The 19712-nt window shown below is 37.6% G+C and overlaps 1 protein-coding gene across 1 annotated transcript; it reads right to left on the bottom strand.

Moving 5' to 3' along the window:
- Positions 1 to 3023: 3023 nt before the first annotated feature.
- On the bottom strand, positions 3024 to 19169 carry usp40 (ubiquitin specific peptidase 40). The gene is given in 31 exon segments (XM_026257724.1): positions 3024 to 3711; positions 6000 to 6094; positions 6328 to 6423; positions 6498 to 6708; positions 6791 to 6856; positions 6968 to 7086; positions 9073 to 9152; positions 9266 to 9374; positions 9461 to 9535; positions 9626 to 9690; positions 9781 to 9817; positions 9895 to 9981; positions 10077 to 10165; positions 10252 to 10305; positions 10554 to 10614; positions 11322 to 11481; positions 12316 to 12677; positions 13112 to 13182; positions 13716 to 13800; positions 14018 to 14189; positions 14270 to 14351; positions 14554 to 14869; positions 15379 to 15486; positions 15661 to 15789; positions 15891 to 16019; positions 16318 to 16461; positions 16942 to 17088; positions 17372 to 17536; positions 17933 to 18046; positions 18139 to 18206; positions 18980 to 19169. Coding segments are annotated over 31 exon segments (3801 nt in total). The 3' UTR covers positions 3024 to 3596.
- Positions 19170 to 19712: the final 543 nt, after the last annotated feature.

The following is a 19712-nucleotide window of genomic DNA, read 5'->3' as shown; positions in this document are numbered from 1 at the left end:
TTCTTATTTATTTATTTTAATTATTATTATTATTAATATTTATTTTTTTGCATCTGCTTTAAATACTTACTGGTTATTTAAACGTTTCATTTGTGTGCTTTTCTGACGTGCGTTTTTTTTTATGAGTACAAAGCGCGGCACAAAAACGAAAAAGCCCTTCAAACTGTGCCTGATTACTAAGTTACGTTTTGTGCTAATACTGTCAAAACACACAAGGTTTATGTATAGACTCAGTTGGATGTGTCTAAAATAAAAGTAAACAACTGAAATAAATGGATGCATGTCTGTATATCAGATGCGCACAGGTCTTAAAGGGACAGTAGGCTACATGCTGCCATGTGAATTAAAGGGATAGATCACCCTAGAACTTTTTCTGTCACTGTTTATACACTCACATGTTGTCCAAAACCTATATTAACTTCTTTCTTGTGCTGAACACAAAAGAAGATATTTTGAAGAATCTGTGTAACCAAACAGTTGTTGGTCCATTTTGACTTTGACATATTGACTGATAGAAACAAAAAATACTCTGGAAGTCAATGTGAACCAGCAACTGTTCGGCTTTCCACCTTCTTCAAAGTAGAATTTATGTTTAGCAGAAGAAGGAAATTCTTTTAGATTTTTTTTCTTCACTATTTTAATTTTTTTTTTAATTTTAATTTTTACAAGTAGCTCCTAACTGGCGAATTTAAGAGAAACCCCTAAAAATAATGGATTTATCACTCACATAACTTTAGACTCCGAATGTGTTTTATTAAGATTAATTCATAAAGCATTTTAGCCCTAAAAGTAGCACCTACGTCTGGAACAGCTTACACTGTAAAAAATGACTGTGATTTTAGCGGTAAAAAACTGTGAAAATGCTACGGTACAAACCTGTTTACTGGTTAACGGTAATTTCCTGTAAACTTTACAAGGAAAAAACATAAACTTACGTTCCCAGAATTCTCTGCGTGGCATTTCAAATTTAGTTTGAATTTGATGTTTTTTCTTTGAAATAACTATGTTTCTTCTTAATTTTTTCTCATCTGTTATGTTTATTAGGTTTGTATGTTACATAAAATGTTAAATTAATGTTTATTGCATATTTCAGTTTAATGAGTCTCACCATGATGGTGTTAAGTGTTTGTGTGAATGACACCGTGCACCTTCTATGTATCTTATTATTTAAAAGCTGCTTGTGATGGGCTTTGTTTCACCAAGTGACTCTCTCATCACCACCTGCTTTTGGTGGTTACCAGTGTAATACAAAGGTACAAAACAGATTTCAGTGCTTCAATAAGTTCATATATTAATATTATATCAGTTAAATTATGGTATTAAACAGTAAATATAAAGGAAAACCGTTAAACCTACAACAGTGTAACTGTATTTTTTACAGTATAAAACAGTGAAACCAAAAACGGTTTTACCGTATTTTTTACGGTATAATTCTGGCAACCACAGCTGCCGGTTTTTTACCGTATATTTTACGGAATATTTTTTTACAGTGTAGAAGAAGAAACTAATTAATTTACCTCGTCTATACCAACGTGACTTCAGAATCATTCAAAAAAACCTCTCTCGTCCTACTCTTGAGCAGGCCACCGAATTCCTTTGAACAGTCAAATATAACGTCTTTCGCACAATTCCTCTCATTTTTAACGATGCCTTGTTTGCATTCTGTTGGCCTAATTGCATTTAAATAATATTATACTGCAGACCTTTTGGCATCATCTGACGATACTCTTATGAGGAAATTCATCCATTCATATCATTAAACCCCAGAAAAAAAAAAAAAAAAAAAAATCTTTCTGTTCACCTACGAACACTGATCATTTAAAAAACTACACATCGTCATCTGTAGTTTTAAATAAATACAAAATGAAGACGTCTATTACACCATCTACTCGCATACTTGTAAATTAACATTGACACAATTTTAGTTAATTCATTTTTGTGATAATTTAATTATTTTAGAGGTCGATTTAATAATAAATATTATAATAATAATACAGATATGATGTAAAACTTTCCCCCTCAACTGTTGCATGAATAGAGGTTTAATAAAATAAATATAAAAATAAAATCTGAGAAAAATCTTACTTTTTTTTATTTATTTGCCTCTCATTCAAGTCACCGGACCTACTAAACAGTAAATAAAACCACAGCACTAAAGAAATTATATAGATAATCTGTATACTTGTTTAACGAAAAGGAACAATAAATGGAAAATAAACAACTGAAACAAAAATCATGGATGTAGCTAATGTGGCAGTTATACACCCAATAATGCTTGTTGAACAGCAATTTAAAAAAAATATTACCTTTTTATTAGAAACCAGGCAAAAAAAAATATTTAACTACTCATGCAATTCATTCATAAACAAAACGGTTTCTTACAATACTCTTTTGCTTTTCTGCATAGAACCATTTCAGTTCCAATCAGTGTCTTTATTTTCTCCTTTATAAAGAATAAAAACAGCAAGAAAACAAATCCATCCCTGATTTGCATGTGTCTGATATAAAGGACTATTTTCTTTTATGTTTGTGCAATTACAATAACAAAATTATGCAGTATTATAATCCTTGCTGGATTCTCATTAAAAAGGGTTTAGAGGGCTAAAGGTTTTTTGGTTATAAAACAGCATTTCTTTCTCTCTGCACTATTTCAGCACAAAGCTGATTTCCTACAGTGGGAAAGGATCGACCACAATGTTCTGAGAAATCCATTCATTTTGTGTTGAAAAGGTGGCAGAGAACTACTAACATAAGAAAATAGGTTTTTAATCTTATTTAACAATGACAGATATGGAAAGGTTAAAAAATAAAAATTCTGTCATCTTTCACTCGCCTTCATTAGGAGAACAAAAAAATTACACACAATGAATATCCATATGACCAGTGATCATTAATCCAAGTTCTTGAAAGCTTTGTGAGAAAGAGACAAAAACATCAATATTTACTGATATTTCAGTGTTTTCACTTAGACCTGAAAATGATGCATCACATTCAGTCACTAAAAACACTGTACAATCAATGAGAAGTATTGATGACTCTTGTACTGGACGAACAGAAATATTATGACTGAACAACAGCCTAAAATACAGTCTGAGATCATATGGGGGTGAGTTTATAATCACAGAATTTTATTTTTGAGTGAATTAAAACATTATGAATGATAAAGAACTGCACATACAGTAATTAAAGATATCAGAATAAAACATCTTCCATACAGTATTGTGATGATTTTTGTAAAAAAAAAAAAAAAAAAAATGCAGAAGTGAGGATAAATCCATTGGCATAGGCTGAAACTGATCTGGTCTTGTAGGGTACAAATATTTGCTCCAGGAATGAATTGCATATAAAAGGGCAAAGAAAGTGTGCAAGATTCAAGAAATCTCAGTGACTGAAGATGATATTTCCACTTAAAATTAAATCATGGATCAGCATCCCGTGCCCAAAGAATCATATTTTTCACAGGCTGGGTTTCCTGGTTTTCGGTTTGGCTTCGTTGCTGTGACTCAGTAGGACAGTCTGTCCCATGGCACCTCAGCGGCCTTAATGAGGGTTTTGAGAACCAAATGGCAGCTCTAAAGTTCACAGGGTGGGGTGGGTTACCTGAACAACCCCACATTGATTGATAAGGCCACCTCTGGTTTCCGGTTTTTAGTTGGGCCCGACTTCTTGGACCCAATGTCTTTTGAATAGTCTCCAGTGGCAAGATGCCCCCTAGTGGACAACAAATCATGTACAAAAAATGTGGTTAGTAAGACTTTTAAATGTTTTTGAAAAAAAAATCTTACGCTCACCAAGACAGCATTTATTTGATCAAAAGTACATACAAAAGTGTGTAACAAAAATACATATTACCAATTAAAATAACTGTTTTCTATTTTAATATATTTAAAAAATGACTTGGTTACGTATGGTAAACCTGGTTCCCTGAAGGAGGAAACAGAGACGTCACGTCGGATGGCTGATGAACTGGGATATCGCTTAGATAGACCAATCTACTTCAAGTGTAAACTAAACAAGCCAATGCACATTGGCATGCAATTACTGCATCCAGCTGCCGCTGATCACAGTGTGAGTATAAGTAGGAAGCAGGTGCACTGCATATTCAGCTTTTCGCTGAGGAGCTGAGCAGGTGACCCGGCCGCTCAGCGATGGTACAGGAGCTGTCACGACGGGACGTGACGTCTCCTTCAGGGAATGAACTGAGATGTTCTCTTTCAGTCGGTCACTCTCGACGTCACATAGGATGACCGACGAATTGGGATCCCTAACAAAGGGCCACAGCGACCCCCATTTCAGTGTCCTTTGAAGGCCACCTGCGCCCCTATTTTCTGGTGCAGCCCAGGGCTCGGCACAAGAAGACCAGCTACCGCTACTATGGCACTACCTATTAAGACTGGATGATACTGAGAAAACATACCCCCTCTACTTGGAACAGGGAAGCTGTGGAAGTCACAGTCTCCTGAATGTGATTTTGGAAGCAATTACACACATATGAACAACCGTTAGGTGCATATGGAAATATTGGAGGTGTTTGTGACACTCTTAGAATTGGCAGAAGTCTGCTGGGGAAACACGGACTCTGAGGCTATACAATGGGCTTTACACACATGGGATCCACTTAGATCTCTACATATGGAATCCAGCCCTCTACTGATTCTCGTGACGCTCCACCACATCTGGCTGCCGAAGGGATAGAGGAGCTCAACAGGGTCTACTGTATGGACTCTCTGGAATAGTTAAAGCAGGCCGACCCGAAGCCGGTGCCACTCAGTGCTTCTACCCATTTGTGGTGAGATCACATGAGGATACCAGCTCCACAAGAAGGCTATAGAATCTAGCGAACATGTTAGTGGTCGGTCAGCCCTCAGCTCTATAAATATCTGTCAGCGAGGCACCACGGGCCAGCGCCCAGGAGGATGCAACACTTCTAGTTGAGTGAGCTTGCAACCTGAACGGGCAGGGCACACCCTGTGCCTGATAAGCCAGGGTGATGGCATCCACTATCCAGTGGACCATCCTCTGCTTGGAGAAGGTATTGCCCTTCTGGCGGCCTCCATGACAGACGAAGAGCTGGTTTGAGGTACTGAAGCTTTTATCCGTTCTCACCACAGGCTCACCACCTGATCCCTGGAGGGAGTAGTGGGAACCTTGGGCACATAGCTGGGCCAGGGCCTCAGGGTTAACTGGGAATAAGCCACCCGAACTTTAGGCACGAGTCGTTGGTCGAAAATGCATGCAGGTCCCCTACCCTCTTGATGGAGGCCAGTGCAAGCAGGAGCAGAGTCTTCATTGACAGAAACTTCAGTTTAACTGTCTGCAATGGTTCAAATAGGCCCTGCTGTAGTGCTGTGAGCACTAGAGTCAGGTCCCAAGAGGGTATAGAGGGGGGCCGTGGAGGATTTAGCCTCCTTGACCCCTAAGTAACATGATGATCAGGTCATGCTTCCCCAATGTCTTCCTCCCCAGAAAAGTCTGGTCACCTGCCGATGCAGCTATCGATCAGTGATCAGCAGCAGCTGGATGCAGTGATCACATGCCAATGTGCACTGGCTCATTTAGTTTACACTCAAATAGATTGGTCTAAGCAATATCCCAATTCGTCGGTCATCCGTCCTGTGAACGGAAAGCTGAATTTTCAGCTGTCTTCAGTGTCACATGATCCTTCAGAAATTATTCTAAAATGTATATGCATGAATTATTCAATATCATTACTTTTATCAATGTTGAAAATAGTTGTGCCATCTTTTGTGGAAAGCTTGATACTTTCAAAAAGTAGAACAGCATATTAGTGAAACATTATAAATGTCTTTATAAAATTAATTTAATGTATCCTAGATTAATAAATATACAAAATAAAAATGTATATATTACTGACAAAGACCAAATGTTGCAACATTTCTTTTTTACGACACATTTAATCAAATGAAATCAGCAAACACTGACAAACCTGTATCTGGTAATATTGGAGAATGACAATAAAAACAAAAAAAAGGATGCACCTTGTGTTGTGATTCGCTGCCTCCTCCCTGAGGCTCTGCTGACCAATCTCGTCTTCCAGAGTAGTGAATTCTTTATTATTGTCTATTAGCAGATTCTACACACATGCAAATACAAACATAACCAAAAAAGTGAGTGAGTAAGGCATTGCTGAAACACCCAGCAATGTGGCAAATGTTATATTGCACTGTTAACTTTAAAGAAAATATTTTCTATAAGTAACTTAAAATAGCACAAAAGAGGGAGCAAACATTGACCAGCAGCAGACTGGAATTTCAAACATAGTTCCTACAGCTTCCCAATAGTATTTAAACAGATTTTTTAATTTACCTTGACACCTATTGTATCTCCATCTTTCAGGTAGAAGGGAGCAGCTTGGAGACTCTCAGCTTTCCTCTTCTTCTTTTTTTTGGAGACCTGCTGAGTCTGGGATTATTCAGAAGTGATTATTCAAGTATACTCAACTCAACTGTATTCCCATTTTCACTCTCTTTACTCACCCAATTGGAAATGGGCATCCAGGTGTGTTTGTCAGGCAGGTGTTTAGCCAGGAGCAGGTTGTCAGGAGTGAGACCGTACCGGGATGCCAGAGCAGCGTATAGGCCCCTGGGGGTACCGTCCCGCCCTGCATCCCACAAAAACTCCTCAGAAGGATAATACGCCTTCTCTCCTGGCACCCCCATCTGAACCCTCAGCAATAAATCCTTCAGGCTGCACAGATAAAGAGAAAAGAATGATTGGTGTTTTTTCGGTCAATCGCCTCATTATCTGTATTGCAGTCAGAGAGACTCACCCCAGGTTCTCCTCGTTCATCAGCCTCTGAACACACACCTCCGCCCCATTCCCCAGCTTCAGCTTCCTACAGCAAAAGAAGTTCGACTTCAACCAAATATACAATGAAAAGTTTCACATGCTTTTATCACCATCACAGCACCATTCATGAGCATTGAGGAAATCTAGAGCTATCAACCTGAGTGTCTGCTGGTTTCCTCTGAGTATCCTGGACAGTTTCTTGCCCTCTAGCAGCCATACACGCAGAAATGCAGGACTGGGCACACAAACATCCTGAAGTGCCGGCAGAGTCATCATCTACAAGAACACAAATGAGGCTTTTCTCAAGAGATGGTGGGTGCAGTGGTTATACTGATCTGATACAGCAGTAACAGATCAGTAAGCATACCATACTGTTCAAAAGTTTTGGGTTGGGTTTTGAAAGATGGTCACCAAGCAAAAATCTGAAGCTGAATTTTTAGCATCATTACTACAGTCTTCAGTCACATGATCCTTCTGAAATGATTAAAATATGCCGATTTGTTGCTTTATTAATGTTGAAAAGAGTTCCAAATTTCAAAAGAAACAGCATTTTTAGATAGAATTCCTTAAATAAAAGTATATTTTTTTCCAATATATAAATAAATCACGCTGACCTCAAAACTTTGAATGGAAGTGTACAGTACTTCTTTTGTCACTAGTTTCTTTACCTTTTCTTTCAATTGTTTAATCATTAAATGAGTGATGGGTGATAAGTGTACTCATAAAGGTTAAGTGTGTATAATTTTTTGTGTTCAAATATTTTCTCTTATTCCAGTTTAATGTGTAGAGTGATGTCGATTAATTTTGATGAATCACATCCAAAATAAAAGTTTTTGTTTACATAATATTTGCATACATTTAAATGTATATATTTATATAATTTCTATTATATAAAAATATATTTAATATATAAACAAATATTTCGAATATATATACACATGCATAAATATACACAGTACACACATATACTATGTAAACAAAAACTTATTTTGGATGTGGTTAATCGCAATTAATTATTTGACAGCGCTAAATATGCAATTTGTACGCTGCCTTTCTGAGTAAACTAAGGGTGTGTTCCAACTTCTCTGTTAGTGCTGAACCCTGCTCTGCACCAAACAAGCAGACCGAGACCGCTAAAAAGATGACTCTCGGTCCACTTCCAAATGAACTCTGGTGCGGTTCTGATGATATATGAATGCAACAAGGACCAAATACTTCTAAACGAACCAAAAACAGGAAGTAATTACAAGATGCAACACTATGAGACATGATTTGATGACACGGCGTAACCAAAATAAAATTATCTGAGGGCAAACATGGAGCAACGATGAGGTAAAGTGCTTTTTATGAGCTCCTTGTGAGTTTGCAGGTGGTGAACATAAAATTATATCATGCACACGCAAGAATGAACGTGCGTGTTTGACAAAGTGGCGCTTTCCATTCGGTTATTGTGTGTTTTGATATCATACACCCGCAGCACTGCTTTAAGTCTAACACACCTTTTGTTTGGGCTGTTCGGTGAGTTCTATCACGATATATACATCATTCAAGCTGATCAATCAGGTTGTGAAAGTATCACTATAACTTTAGGTTCAGTGTCTTTAGTTACGCTGTCAAAAATAATAATGTGAATGCGAAGCGGACCAGGACCAAATGTATTATTTTCCTTTTTGGTCCAGACCAACTGAACAAAACGAACTGAACTACAAGTGTGAACACACCCTAAAAGTATAGGGAAATGAACCAAACAGAAAAGATTTGGCCGCTTTTCTTGACACATATTGATATTAGAATAAACGTTTATTTTTACAAAAATAAAATAGAATACAAAACGTGTATATGTAGAAACTGTCCAACAGATTTAGCTATTTTTGCCCCCCAAAAAATAGAGATACATTTGAATCCAGGATTAATCTGACCAATTATCAAAGAAATTAAACTCAGTAAATAAACACAATATAGATAGATTTAAATAAAAGACTGTTCCTGTGCAAACACTGTAACCTTTGTACACTTTGATGCCGTTGTTTGTATATTTTGTGTCATCTAGTGTTACAGTATAAACATACACAGTGGTCATTATCAAAACCAAATGATCACACAAAATCAGGACCAGTGACAGGTATTTGTATATATTCTGTTTGGAAGGGCTGGTAGGATTATGTGGGGAAGGTGTTGGGAAACATTACTGCAATTACACATTTCATCTTTAAGTCATGATTATCTTTTGAATCATTAATGCTGCGAGAAGTGATTGCCAACCTGAGTCTTGAGATCATCAAGGGAAGCCTCCTCTGATATCTCCACATGACCAATGAATCTCATCTCTGATCCAGACCCCTCTGAAACACACATAGAAACAAGCACAAACCAGAGATATCACCCAAGCAGTCATCATCAGATAGAAACAACATGAATCTCACTTGGGTTTTAGAAAATGTGCTAGAAGTCGAACCTGTGGTGAGTCCCTCGATGCTCAGGGACTCTGCTGTGTGGTTCAGCTCTGGAACACTGGAGCTGTCAATCGCGTCTATGTACAGCTTCACAGACAGTTTCAGGTAACCCTGAAATTAAGATTAGATGATAGAAAGCTGTATGAAAAGTTTTATTTCCTTCCTACGTAAGAAATCATCCAAAACTGAAAACGCACCTTTGGAGGCAGACGCCCCTCCACCAGCACCAGTGTGTCCCCATGCATGACCTTTGCTTCTTTCAGAGATGCATGCTGGGAGATGAGAGCAAACAGGAGTCAAATATTTGAAATCAAAGCAAACTGAGAAAGAGATGAGTGGATAGAGATTATTATTTAAAATACCTCATCCATAAGTGGCTCTCCAATTTCCTCACACCAGTCCACTCTTCTTAAGTGCCATGACTCACCTAGAATGAGAAACAGGTTTCATTAACAAAGCTGAGAAAGCTAGACAAGTTAAATGTGCTGTTATAAACCAAACATTTGACCGATTTTACCGTCCAGTTTGGCCATCTGCAACATTTCCTTAAGGCACTGGAAAAAGAGGAACCAGAATTTTTAAACACTTTTTTTAAGAACAGCTTAAATTTAATACAAAATCCAGACGTTACCTCTTTGACTGTTAGAGACTCCTCTACAATAATCTCTAACTCCTGACCAACTGAGGGTGCTAGACCAACACTGAAGTACAAGAACAACTGCATAGAAAAAATATATTTTCTTATTACAGAAAAGTTGTGATATGCATTCTGCATCACATTCACACATGCGCAAATTGTATGGACGGACGCACCTGTGTTTCTGTTGGCACTGGTCCAGGACACAAGTAGAGTGAAGTCATCAACCTGATCCCTGCATCCCGAACACTCAAATGCTCATGCACTAGAACACACAGAAAGCTGTTTAGCATGTAAACCTTTAGAGGGATCACATTAGCAAGGGTGCATATGACTGTTTTGAGAAGGTACCTGGTGGTAAAAGCTTTCCAGTTCTATCCATTTGCCTCAGACAACATTCAACACCTAAACACAGAATAAAAAAGAAAATATGAGATTGATCTGAACACACGGAAGACAAAAGCTCTTCCCTGATGCACATACACTCATTTATGCTCATCAGTTTTAAAAATATCATGAAACTGAAAAGCTTTTTTTCTAGGCAATGCTGAAACAGAGAAAGTCTATGAGAGGTACTATTGAGCATTTCCTTGTTAATAAGCATTATTGTCTATTACTAGATATTATTGAGTATTATTATGTAGTGTTATTACCACTGAGCTCATCCTGTAAGCGAAGTTCCTCAAGAGCTTTTTCCTTCACCTCCGCCAGCAGCTGCAAGAATCACAGCAAATCAAGACACCTGTACTACAATCTGAAACTGTGTACAACACCGTACTACTGTCAACTAAAATAAAGTACTAAACGGACAAAACTGAAATAAAATAAATATAAGATGTACTAAAATTACTATAACTGAAGCTGATAAATCAATACTAAATATAAAAGCAAAAACTAATAAAAAGGACAAATTATTAAACCTGAAACTATTAAAATGAATTCTTTCAAAAGGATTATTATATTATAATTACCTTATTTTCTGGACTATAAGTCGCACTTTTTTTCATAGTTTGGCTGGTCCTGCGACTTATAGTCAGGTGCGACTTATTTATCAAAATTAATTTGACAAGAACCAAGAGACATGAACCAAGAGAAAACATTACCGTCTCCAGCCACGAGAGGGCGCTCTATGCTGCTCAGTGCTCCTGTAGTCTACACTGAAAACAGAGAGCGCCCTCTCGTGGCTGTAGACGGTAATGTTTTCTCTTGGTTCTAAATAAATGCGATTTATAGTCCAGTGCAACTTATATATGTTTTTTTCCTCATCATGACGTATTTTTGGACTGATGCGATTTATACTCAGGTGCGACTTATAGTCCGAAAAATACGGTACTATAAAATTACTAATGATTACAATAGAATGTAAATAAGTCAAAAACAACAGTGTGTGTCTGTTTGTACATGCATGCTTTAATTCTTACCATGTTCCCTGAGGCTGAGACTTTACTCCTTTTCTTCCCCTGCTCCTCCTCCTCCTCCTCTTCCTCCTTTGTTGCACTCTGTGGGCAAAACTCCACCTGCAGCCAGCGGCAGTCTGAGGGCGTTGTCACAGTAACCATGTCACCGCTGAGGCTGAAGATACTGTGGAAAATCATGGTTTTTCCTTATTATATCAATGTATACAGTACGTATTTTATTCTCCAGTATCGGTGTTGTTACTTTTGAAAGTCATCACAGTATTGCATTAATATCTCATCACAATATCAAGACAATGTCATAACTTTTATGAATGTAATTACATAAGACAAGTTAAGCCATTTTTAAACAGACACTGATGTCAAAATATGTAAATTGTATTGAGAATAATAATAATAATAATAATAAAACCACAATAGAATTTTTTTGTTGTTGTTGTTCTTTATTTTATTACTGACTGTTTACATTCAGTTAAATGATTATTTCAATGAAAATTATTGTTCAGTTTCGTTAATTTTCCAAACATTTTAATTTTTGTTCATTTTTGGGTGAACTAAACCTTTAAACTTAAAAAAAAGAAAAAACTCTCGTGTATGCACATACAACAATTAGTGGAAGCTAGAGATTAGGGTTTATCAAGTTTTAAATATGGATATTTATCTTATAGAAATGCATCAATTCACTTCAGAAGGCCCTTATTAACCCCCCAGAGCCACATGGATCACTATCTATGATGGATGTACACACTTTTTTGGGCTTCAAAATCTTTACCCTCATTCACTGCCATTATAAAGCTTTGAAGAGCCAGGACATTTTTTAATATAACTCCAATTGTATTCGTCTGAAAGAATAAAGTCACATGGCTTGAGGCTGATTATATCATTGGGTAGTATTCATTTTTTGGTGAACTATCCCTTCAAATAGATAAAAGAAGTGTGTTTAATAGAAACTTTTGCCGTGTTAAATAATGGTATCGAGTCATGAAACTGCTGCTTTTACCTGCTGTCTATTTCCTCTGGCTGCAGTAGCAGTAGAGCATCCCCGTCCTTCAGAGACAGCTCTCTCAGTGTCCTCTGCATGTCTTGAGGAGGGAAAACCCTCCACCCACTCGCCCCACCCCCAGTGGCCCCTGGACGGCTCTGCTCCTGGCACAGTAAGGCCTCTTGAGGTCCTAAAGCCTCGAGCACTGTACTCAGAGTGGCCCCACCAGCAAAGCCCTTCATGGAACGCACCAGACCGGATCCATCAGTGTCTTCGACCCCTGACCCATCCTCACATCCCAGCTCCTCCAAAGAGGGACGCAACACAGTGAGCAAAACAGGCTCCCATTCGAGGCCAGTTTTCACTGCCACACCACTGACCTGAAAGAAAGAGGGGGGGGAAGTAAACATCTATTCAGGTTTAACAGGTTTATCTCTTTTCCACCAACGATGTGCCGATTTCAAAGCTGGTGCCTTACCTAGCTCATTACATACAAAGAAGCAATGGAAGTATTAAGCCAGAAACACTGACTTCACCGTTATGCTCCAAAAAAAGATGCCAAATTAAATGACTTTGGATGTCTGTATGTTCTCAAAACTAGGAGTAAGATTTATAAACCAAGATCGTGAGGAACTGTGTTTATTTGTGGGCAAGTTACGTAGTATCACAGTCAGTTACATCAGCATTCAACTTATGACCAGTTATGAGAGAGGTTCACAGATGCCTCAAACGAGCACAAGCAGAGCACCGACTCAAACTCTTTGATAGAAAAGATATATTATAAATTTTATTCAAAGATGAAGTAGGTGCCCACCTCTCTTCCATTCCACACAAAGAGATCAGAGCCATTAGACACACCAGCACTATACAGGGAGATCTGGTCATCTGAAACAACACGAGAGACATAAATAACCATCCAGAATCAATAATTGTACATTACTGCTGAAAAGTTTGGCATCAGTAAGATTTTATAATGTTTTTTTATTTTTTTTTATAAAAGTCTCTTATGTTTGCCAAGGTATTTTAATCTAAATGTTTTCTATTTGAATATATTTTAAAATTGAATTTATTTTAGTTATGGCAAAGTTGACTTTCCATCAGCCATTTCTAGAACAGCATTTATTTGAAGTAGATATGATATGATATGATATAATGCCTGACAATTATATGATGAGATATGATATGATATGAGAGGTGATATGATATATGACAAATGATAACTGATATATTATATGATATATGTTATGACACAATCTCCTTTGGTCAATTTAATGTCTCTGCTGAATACATTTTAATGTCTTTGAAATAATACTAATAATTAAAAAAAAAAAAAAATCTCACTGACCCCGAACATTTGAGTCAAGGGTGTCTAAGAGGGCTTTACAAAAAGTGCACCAGTATAAATGGTGTGTTTTCACCTGTCAATGTGTCATACAAATGTAACCCAGCTGGCACGTTCTTAGCCAATGTCAATGCCATGTCTCCTTCCCAAAGATCTTGCATCTATGAAACCAAGGTCAAAAGGTCAGAGAAAACGCAACATATTCTGTCAGAACTAAACTAAATCATCACCATTAAAACTGTTTTTGCTCATGTAGCCAAAAAAGACCATCCACTATCACTGAAAATAAATGCCATTAGGTCGTACTGTTACTGAGAAACTGCAGTATGTGTGAGCACAGCTAAGGAAAGAGGAATAGAAATAGATTAGTGATGTCACCTGGTAGATGGCCAATCGCAGGTCTCCCACAGTCTTTCGGCGGTCGAAGGTGACTGTGATGATGGAGTCTTCATCTGGAGATATGGGGTGCAGGGCTCCATTTTGGTAGTGGTAATGAGGGGCCAGATGCAGCCGCACTTCAACACTGTTGCTGCTGGCATCAAACTCAGCTCTACAAGAGATAGATGGTTTAAACATTGCATGAAACACCCAATGCTGAGCGTGTGAGTGCTTGAGTGTATATAAAGCTACCTTCTCTGCTGAAGTCTTGCATTCATCTCTTGTACCATCTCCACCAGGTGAGGAGGCACTTTGTACGCAGGGTTTCCTATGGCTGTTTAAAAAGATACATAGATATTTTGAATAATCACGTTTCAGTATTTAAATGGATTTGCACCACATGTGCACACAAAGAGTCGAAGCACTAAAAGTTACACAAAGCACATTAGCTTTTGTTTCACATGTGGTAAAAAATGCCTATCGACAGGTGTGACAAAGAGTTAAAGCTGGACCCTGTGCATATACACACAACATACCTTCTGGAGGTCTTTTCATGGTTGTCTTCCTGTAAAAGAGCATGTAGGCACTCTCTTTTCCCTGAAACTGCTTCTCTATGTCCTTCTCCGAAATGGCAGTCACAGTGGAGTCATTCAGGTCAAACCAATGACATCCATCAGGGCCTTCAGTGTCTCCTGCTGTTTGCAGCTCGGTGTTGTCTGGGCTGTTATTGGCTGAAGCTGAACTGCCTGGCTCTGTTGGACTGGGTTCTGTTGTTGCAGGACCAGCAGCTTTCAGAGCTACACGGGTTCCATTGGAGACCAGCAGAAACACTTCAGGGTGGTTCTGAAGAAACTGAAGGATTACAAAACGGTCAGCACGAATACTTTCCTTCAATTACACTATTCTAGCATTTCAACTATAAAAGTAAAATTATATACTGCAGCACTGCTAATATTATTGATAATATTAGTACCATTTACTTATATACTCTAGTAATTGTAATATTTTAAGTCACTGTGGATCAATTTTAGGATTTAGGATCAGTTTTAAATGTTAAACAAGGCTTCATTTATTTAATCAAAAATACAGTAATATATGAAAAGACAGATTAAAAAAAAATCACTGCTACTTTTGATCAATTTAATGCATTCTTGCTGAATAAAGTTTACAAATATATATATATATATATATCTATATATATATCTATATATATATATATATATATATATATATATATATATATATATATATATATATATATATTTTTTTTTTTTTTTATAAATAACCTCCTTGGCCCCAAACTTTAGAACATCTATTACTGTATCTGTGTGATGAAAAGTATACAAATTTAGAAACCCAACCTTGCTGATGGTGCCATACTGTTTTTTATATTTTTTGCTCTACGGCATGCCCGTTTTATTCATCAGTTTTTGGCCCAGCTGGTCTACAAGAACAGATCTGGACTCCTCCTGACAATAAAAAAAAAGTGAAAAATCAGCGTATGAATTTTATGCCAGCAAAATGTAAGAAATAATAATTACAGTTGTCCTGCCTTTCAAAACATAGAATATGCTCATAATTTCAAGTGTTAATAATATTTAAAACATCCACTAGCTGTAGAGATTTATAGTGTAATGGCATACCTGAGCCAGAACATCAGTGAGAACAGAGAGGGGATCCTCGGTGTCAACAGAATTTTCACTCTCTTTCTTTTTTTCACCAACTTTGTCCTCTTGTCTCTGGGTTTTCACCTTCACTTTTACCTCTTCCTCCTGAAAAAAAAACAAAAAACAAAAAAACTTGTCACTTTTGGATTGGACTGGTTAATATCATACCATACACAGAGACTGCAATAAAATAACAAAAGACTGACCGGTGCCTCCCAGTGGCCGAGCTGATCGATGTCTTTGATGTAGACATGATAATGACCTCCATAACAACCTCCTTTATGTATGATGACGGAGAAGAGCTCGTATGAATACTCTGAGTCGGGCCAATTGTTCTGTTGGAAACACAGCATCTGTTAATACCTTGCTTTGAAACTGAGTTGATGTGGTCATTATAGCTCTCCATCTAGAGCTGTGCTTCTAGTTTACTAGTGATGAAAGAGTTCGAAGTCTCTGCTTGAAATAATCTAACAGCTGCTAACAGGATAGTTACTCTGAGTTTGCAGTGCACTTTATAATACATGACCAGATATCATGCACTGTTCAGTGCAGAATCTCCACCAATAACACAGACTTCTCTTACTTGGCTGGAGAGCTTGGAAAATGTATGTGTGTGTGACTGGGCTCTGGTACCTGCTCACAAAATGGTCTGAGGTTGAATATAAGAGGAAAAACGTAGCTCCCGGTCTCTTTGTAGCGCTCACACTTGGCAAAGTCAAAGTTGAACCTCAACAAAGAAATGGTCAGGAATGGTGGAAGTTGTCTCAGTTTAGCAGACTGCAACATAAGACAAAATTAAGGAGGTTTATATTCATCTGAATGTGTATCTAGAATAATTATTTAGTGCCATTCACGTTAATAGGGATCATATTACATGTGGAATCAAATTAAAATTTTCTTGACCTATAAAATTATGTAGAATACATATAAAAACTGCATCATGGATTTCATAAAAATATTAAGCACAACTGTTTTCATCTGTGATCAAACAAAATGTCAAAATCCAAATCAGCATATTGGAATAAATTACATATTAAAACATAGAAAACAGTTATTTTAAATTGTATCAATAATTCACAATGTTACTGTTTTACATAAAAGACAACTCAAAAACAGGAAAAAAATCTTACTGACCATAATCTTCTAAACAGTATTATGACTAATTTTGCAAAAATTCTCCATTGTGTAAAGCCTCGAAGGACAAATGAACACTTTTACCTCAGATAAAAAGAGTCTGAGTTCTGTGATGTGACTGACCTTAGCGGCCCGAACCAGCTGCTCACATCTGCTGCAGCGGTACAGGTTATTACCCTCAAACATCTCCTCCTCCACAAACATGTTCCACAGCGCCTCCTCTAGCCCACTCACACCACGCACTGACACAGTCAGGTCCAGAAAGTCCTCCTGAGACAACAGAAATAAAAGCATTCATTAAATCTATTGAAAGTAACATAATAAATGTCTTTACTATCACTTTTGGTCACATTATTGTGTCCTTTGCTTATAAAATTATTAATTTCTTTTAAAAAAATAAACAAGGAAATAAACAAAGACCCCAAATTTTTGAACAGTGTATCATAAATAATAAATATGCTCTGTTTTTGTGCTGGTTATATTTGTCACAGTTGGACTGCTGGAAGCAGAAATAAGTACTGGGAAAAAACAAGGGCACATTCTTCTTTCTGACCTGTCTCTCGCTGATGTTGCCACACTCCTTGCAGGTGATCTGGTTGACAAGCGTCCCATGGTACAGCCGGTGTATGAGACTGCTGCCTGAAGTGCCTACTAAAGAGCTCTCCAGAGCACTGAACAGGATCCGGTTCAGCTCCTGCACATCCTGCTGACCCATCTCCTAAAGACGAAATCAAAACATAAGACCAAAGATTTGAACGAGCTGTGTGATCATTTGAGTCGAACTTTAACCAGACACTGTTTGATTTGCGAGCCACTGTCTGGTCTACAAGCACACATTTTGACTTCTCAAACCAGAGTAAAGCACTCATTCCTATTTCTTATATGAAGGAGGAAAGGGGAATTTCTTAAAGGTGTAGTTTCAATGAACAGCTGCTGATTTTGCCTTGAGTAAGATCATTCAGTTACATCATAGATGCTTTTACACAGTGACCCATGCGACCCCAGGGGAACCATTTAACCCCAGATTACAAAGGCACTATCTTTGCAATCGGCCACCATTAGATGAAAAGTACCTGCTAAATGGACAGTAAGTATAGATCACAAGTCTTTGTACCTCATTGTTCGTCCAGCCAAAACTGTCGGTCAGGTCTGTCGTGGAGGCGGTTTGTTCATCCACCAGCAGCAGATGAGAAAACAGTCTCTGAAGCTCCAGAGGAATCACACGGACCTGAGATCATACAGAGCCATAAACATCTATTCATCTGGTCTGTATAAAAACAAACTTAGAAAGCCTTTTATTCATCTCCCACTTACACACACCTTTGCCTCTGGTTTGTCCTTGTCAGCCAGACATCCTAATTCATCCGGCCCGAGACAGAACAGCTCCTCTGTAAGAAAAAAAAAATGATGTCATAACACCATAAAAATTAATTAACCCCAAAAAGAAAATTATGTCCTATATGAGTTTGTTTTCTTTTATTCTTGGTCACTCCATCAATATAACTTGGGCTATCAAGCTTCAAACTTACAGTAAAGTAATTAGAAAAGAATAAGTGATTCATATGACCCTTCAAGTCTTCTGAATTTATCAACATCTTTGTTGGACAAACAAGTCAGAATTGTCATTCAGGGTTAATCTTAGCAGCTAACAGAAAGTTGAAACTGATTCCTGAACAAATCATCAGTTTGGAATCAATACATGAAGTATTGAGCCCAAACATAACCTTTTACAAGCCAACTGCAAATGTTATCATGAAAGTGTAATCTACAAATGACTTAATATCATTTAATATAACATTTATCTGGAAAGTGTGTTCTTTCAACAGTTTGTAGTCTGTTATGTGCGTTTCTGGGCATGAATGTTACGAATTTTTCAATTTCATTAAAGTTGATCTTAAATTATGAAACATGTTCATGTTCAGCAGATGAACCATCGAGATTGATATATGACATAACGAAGCGTCGCGTAGTAAAGTCACGAGACTTCTCTAGCTCCGACACAAAAGATTCATAAACGTTCGAAGTTTTATTATGAATTCAATAAATTAGAAAGGCCAGAATTCTACTGAGAACGAAGTAAATAATGACAAAACGTTCATTTTAGACAAACTAATTATTTAAACGGTAATGAAAAATGTGATTTATTGTCAGCCCGTCTTACCCCTAAACTCTGGTGTGAACAGCAAAGTCTGGATCAGGGAGTTGAGGTAACAGGTGCCACCCTGATTCTTGATCCCGCAGAGTTTGATTTTCCCTCTGGGTGGTGGAGGCTCACACTCTCTCCCCTTCACACCTTTGCCAGATGTAGAGGAAAAGCTATCCCCGTCCTCCTCAAAAAGATCTCCAAACATGACCACGGATGCCTTGTAAAGCTTAGTATTGGTACGTGAAACCTCCTGATCTTTAGTGAACCGAGTTTCGTTTACTGTGAAAGGAATGCGTTTCACCTATTGCTATCTCATCTTGGTCTTCCCCAGCTCCCTATTAACAATCAATGGGCTCACTCTGGAATACGATGATTTTACAGGACTAAACATCGCTTTTCTAAACCAAAATTAGAACTGAATGATCTTTTTGCCCGTTTAAGCGTCGTGAAGTTCCTCTGGATGAATCAAATATGTCGTGAGTAAATCTCAGTCCTTAAAACGCAACGTGGAAACCCGAGAGGTGACTGCACTGCTTCCATATTTCACCATTGAGAAAAAAGACAACGAGTTTTTTCGTTGACACCCGCTGTAGAAGTTTCGTTTTATTAGACCGCTAACGTAATCGGTAAATCATCTTTTTAAACTCGACTGTTTCATTCGAATCGACCAGTTTGTTAGAAGTGATAATGCAAGAATTGAAATCCGAGTAGAAAACCATTATTGTTTTTAGGACGCAGCCATGTTTGC

The sequence above is a fragment of the Carassius auratus genome, chromosome 6 (assembly GCF_003368295.1).
Source record: "Carassius auratus strain Wakin chromosome 6, ASM336829v1, whole genome shotgun sequence".
NCBI classification, from domain to species: Eukaryota; Metazoa; Chordata; class Actinopteri; order Cypriniformes; family Cyprinidae; genus Carassius; species Carassius auratus.
This window is presented reverse-complemented; position numbering and strand designations above follow the sequence as displayed.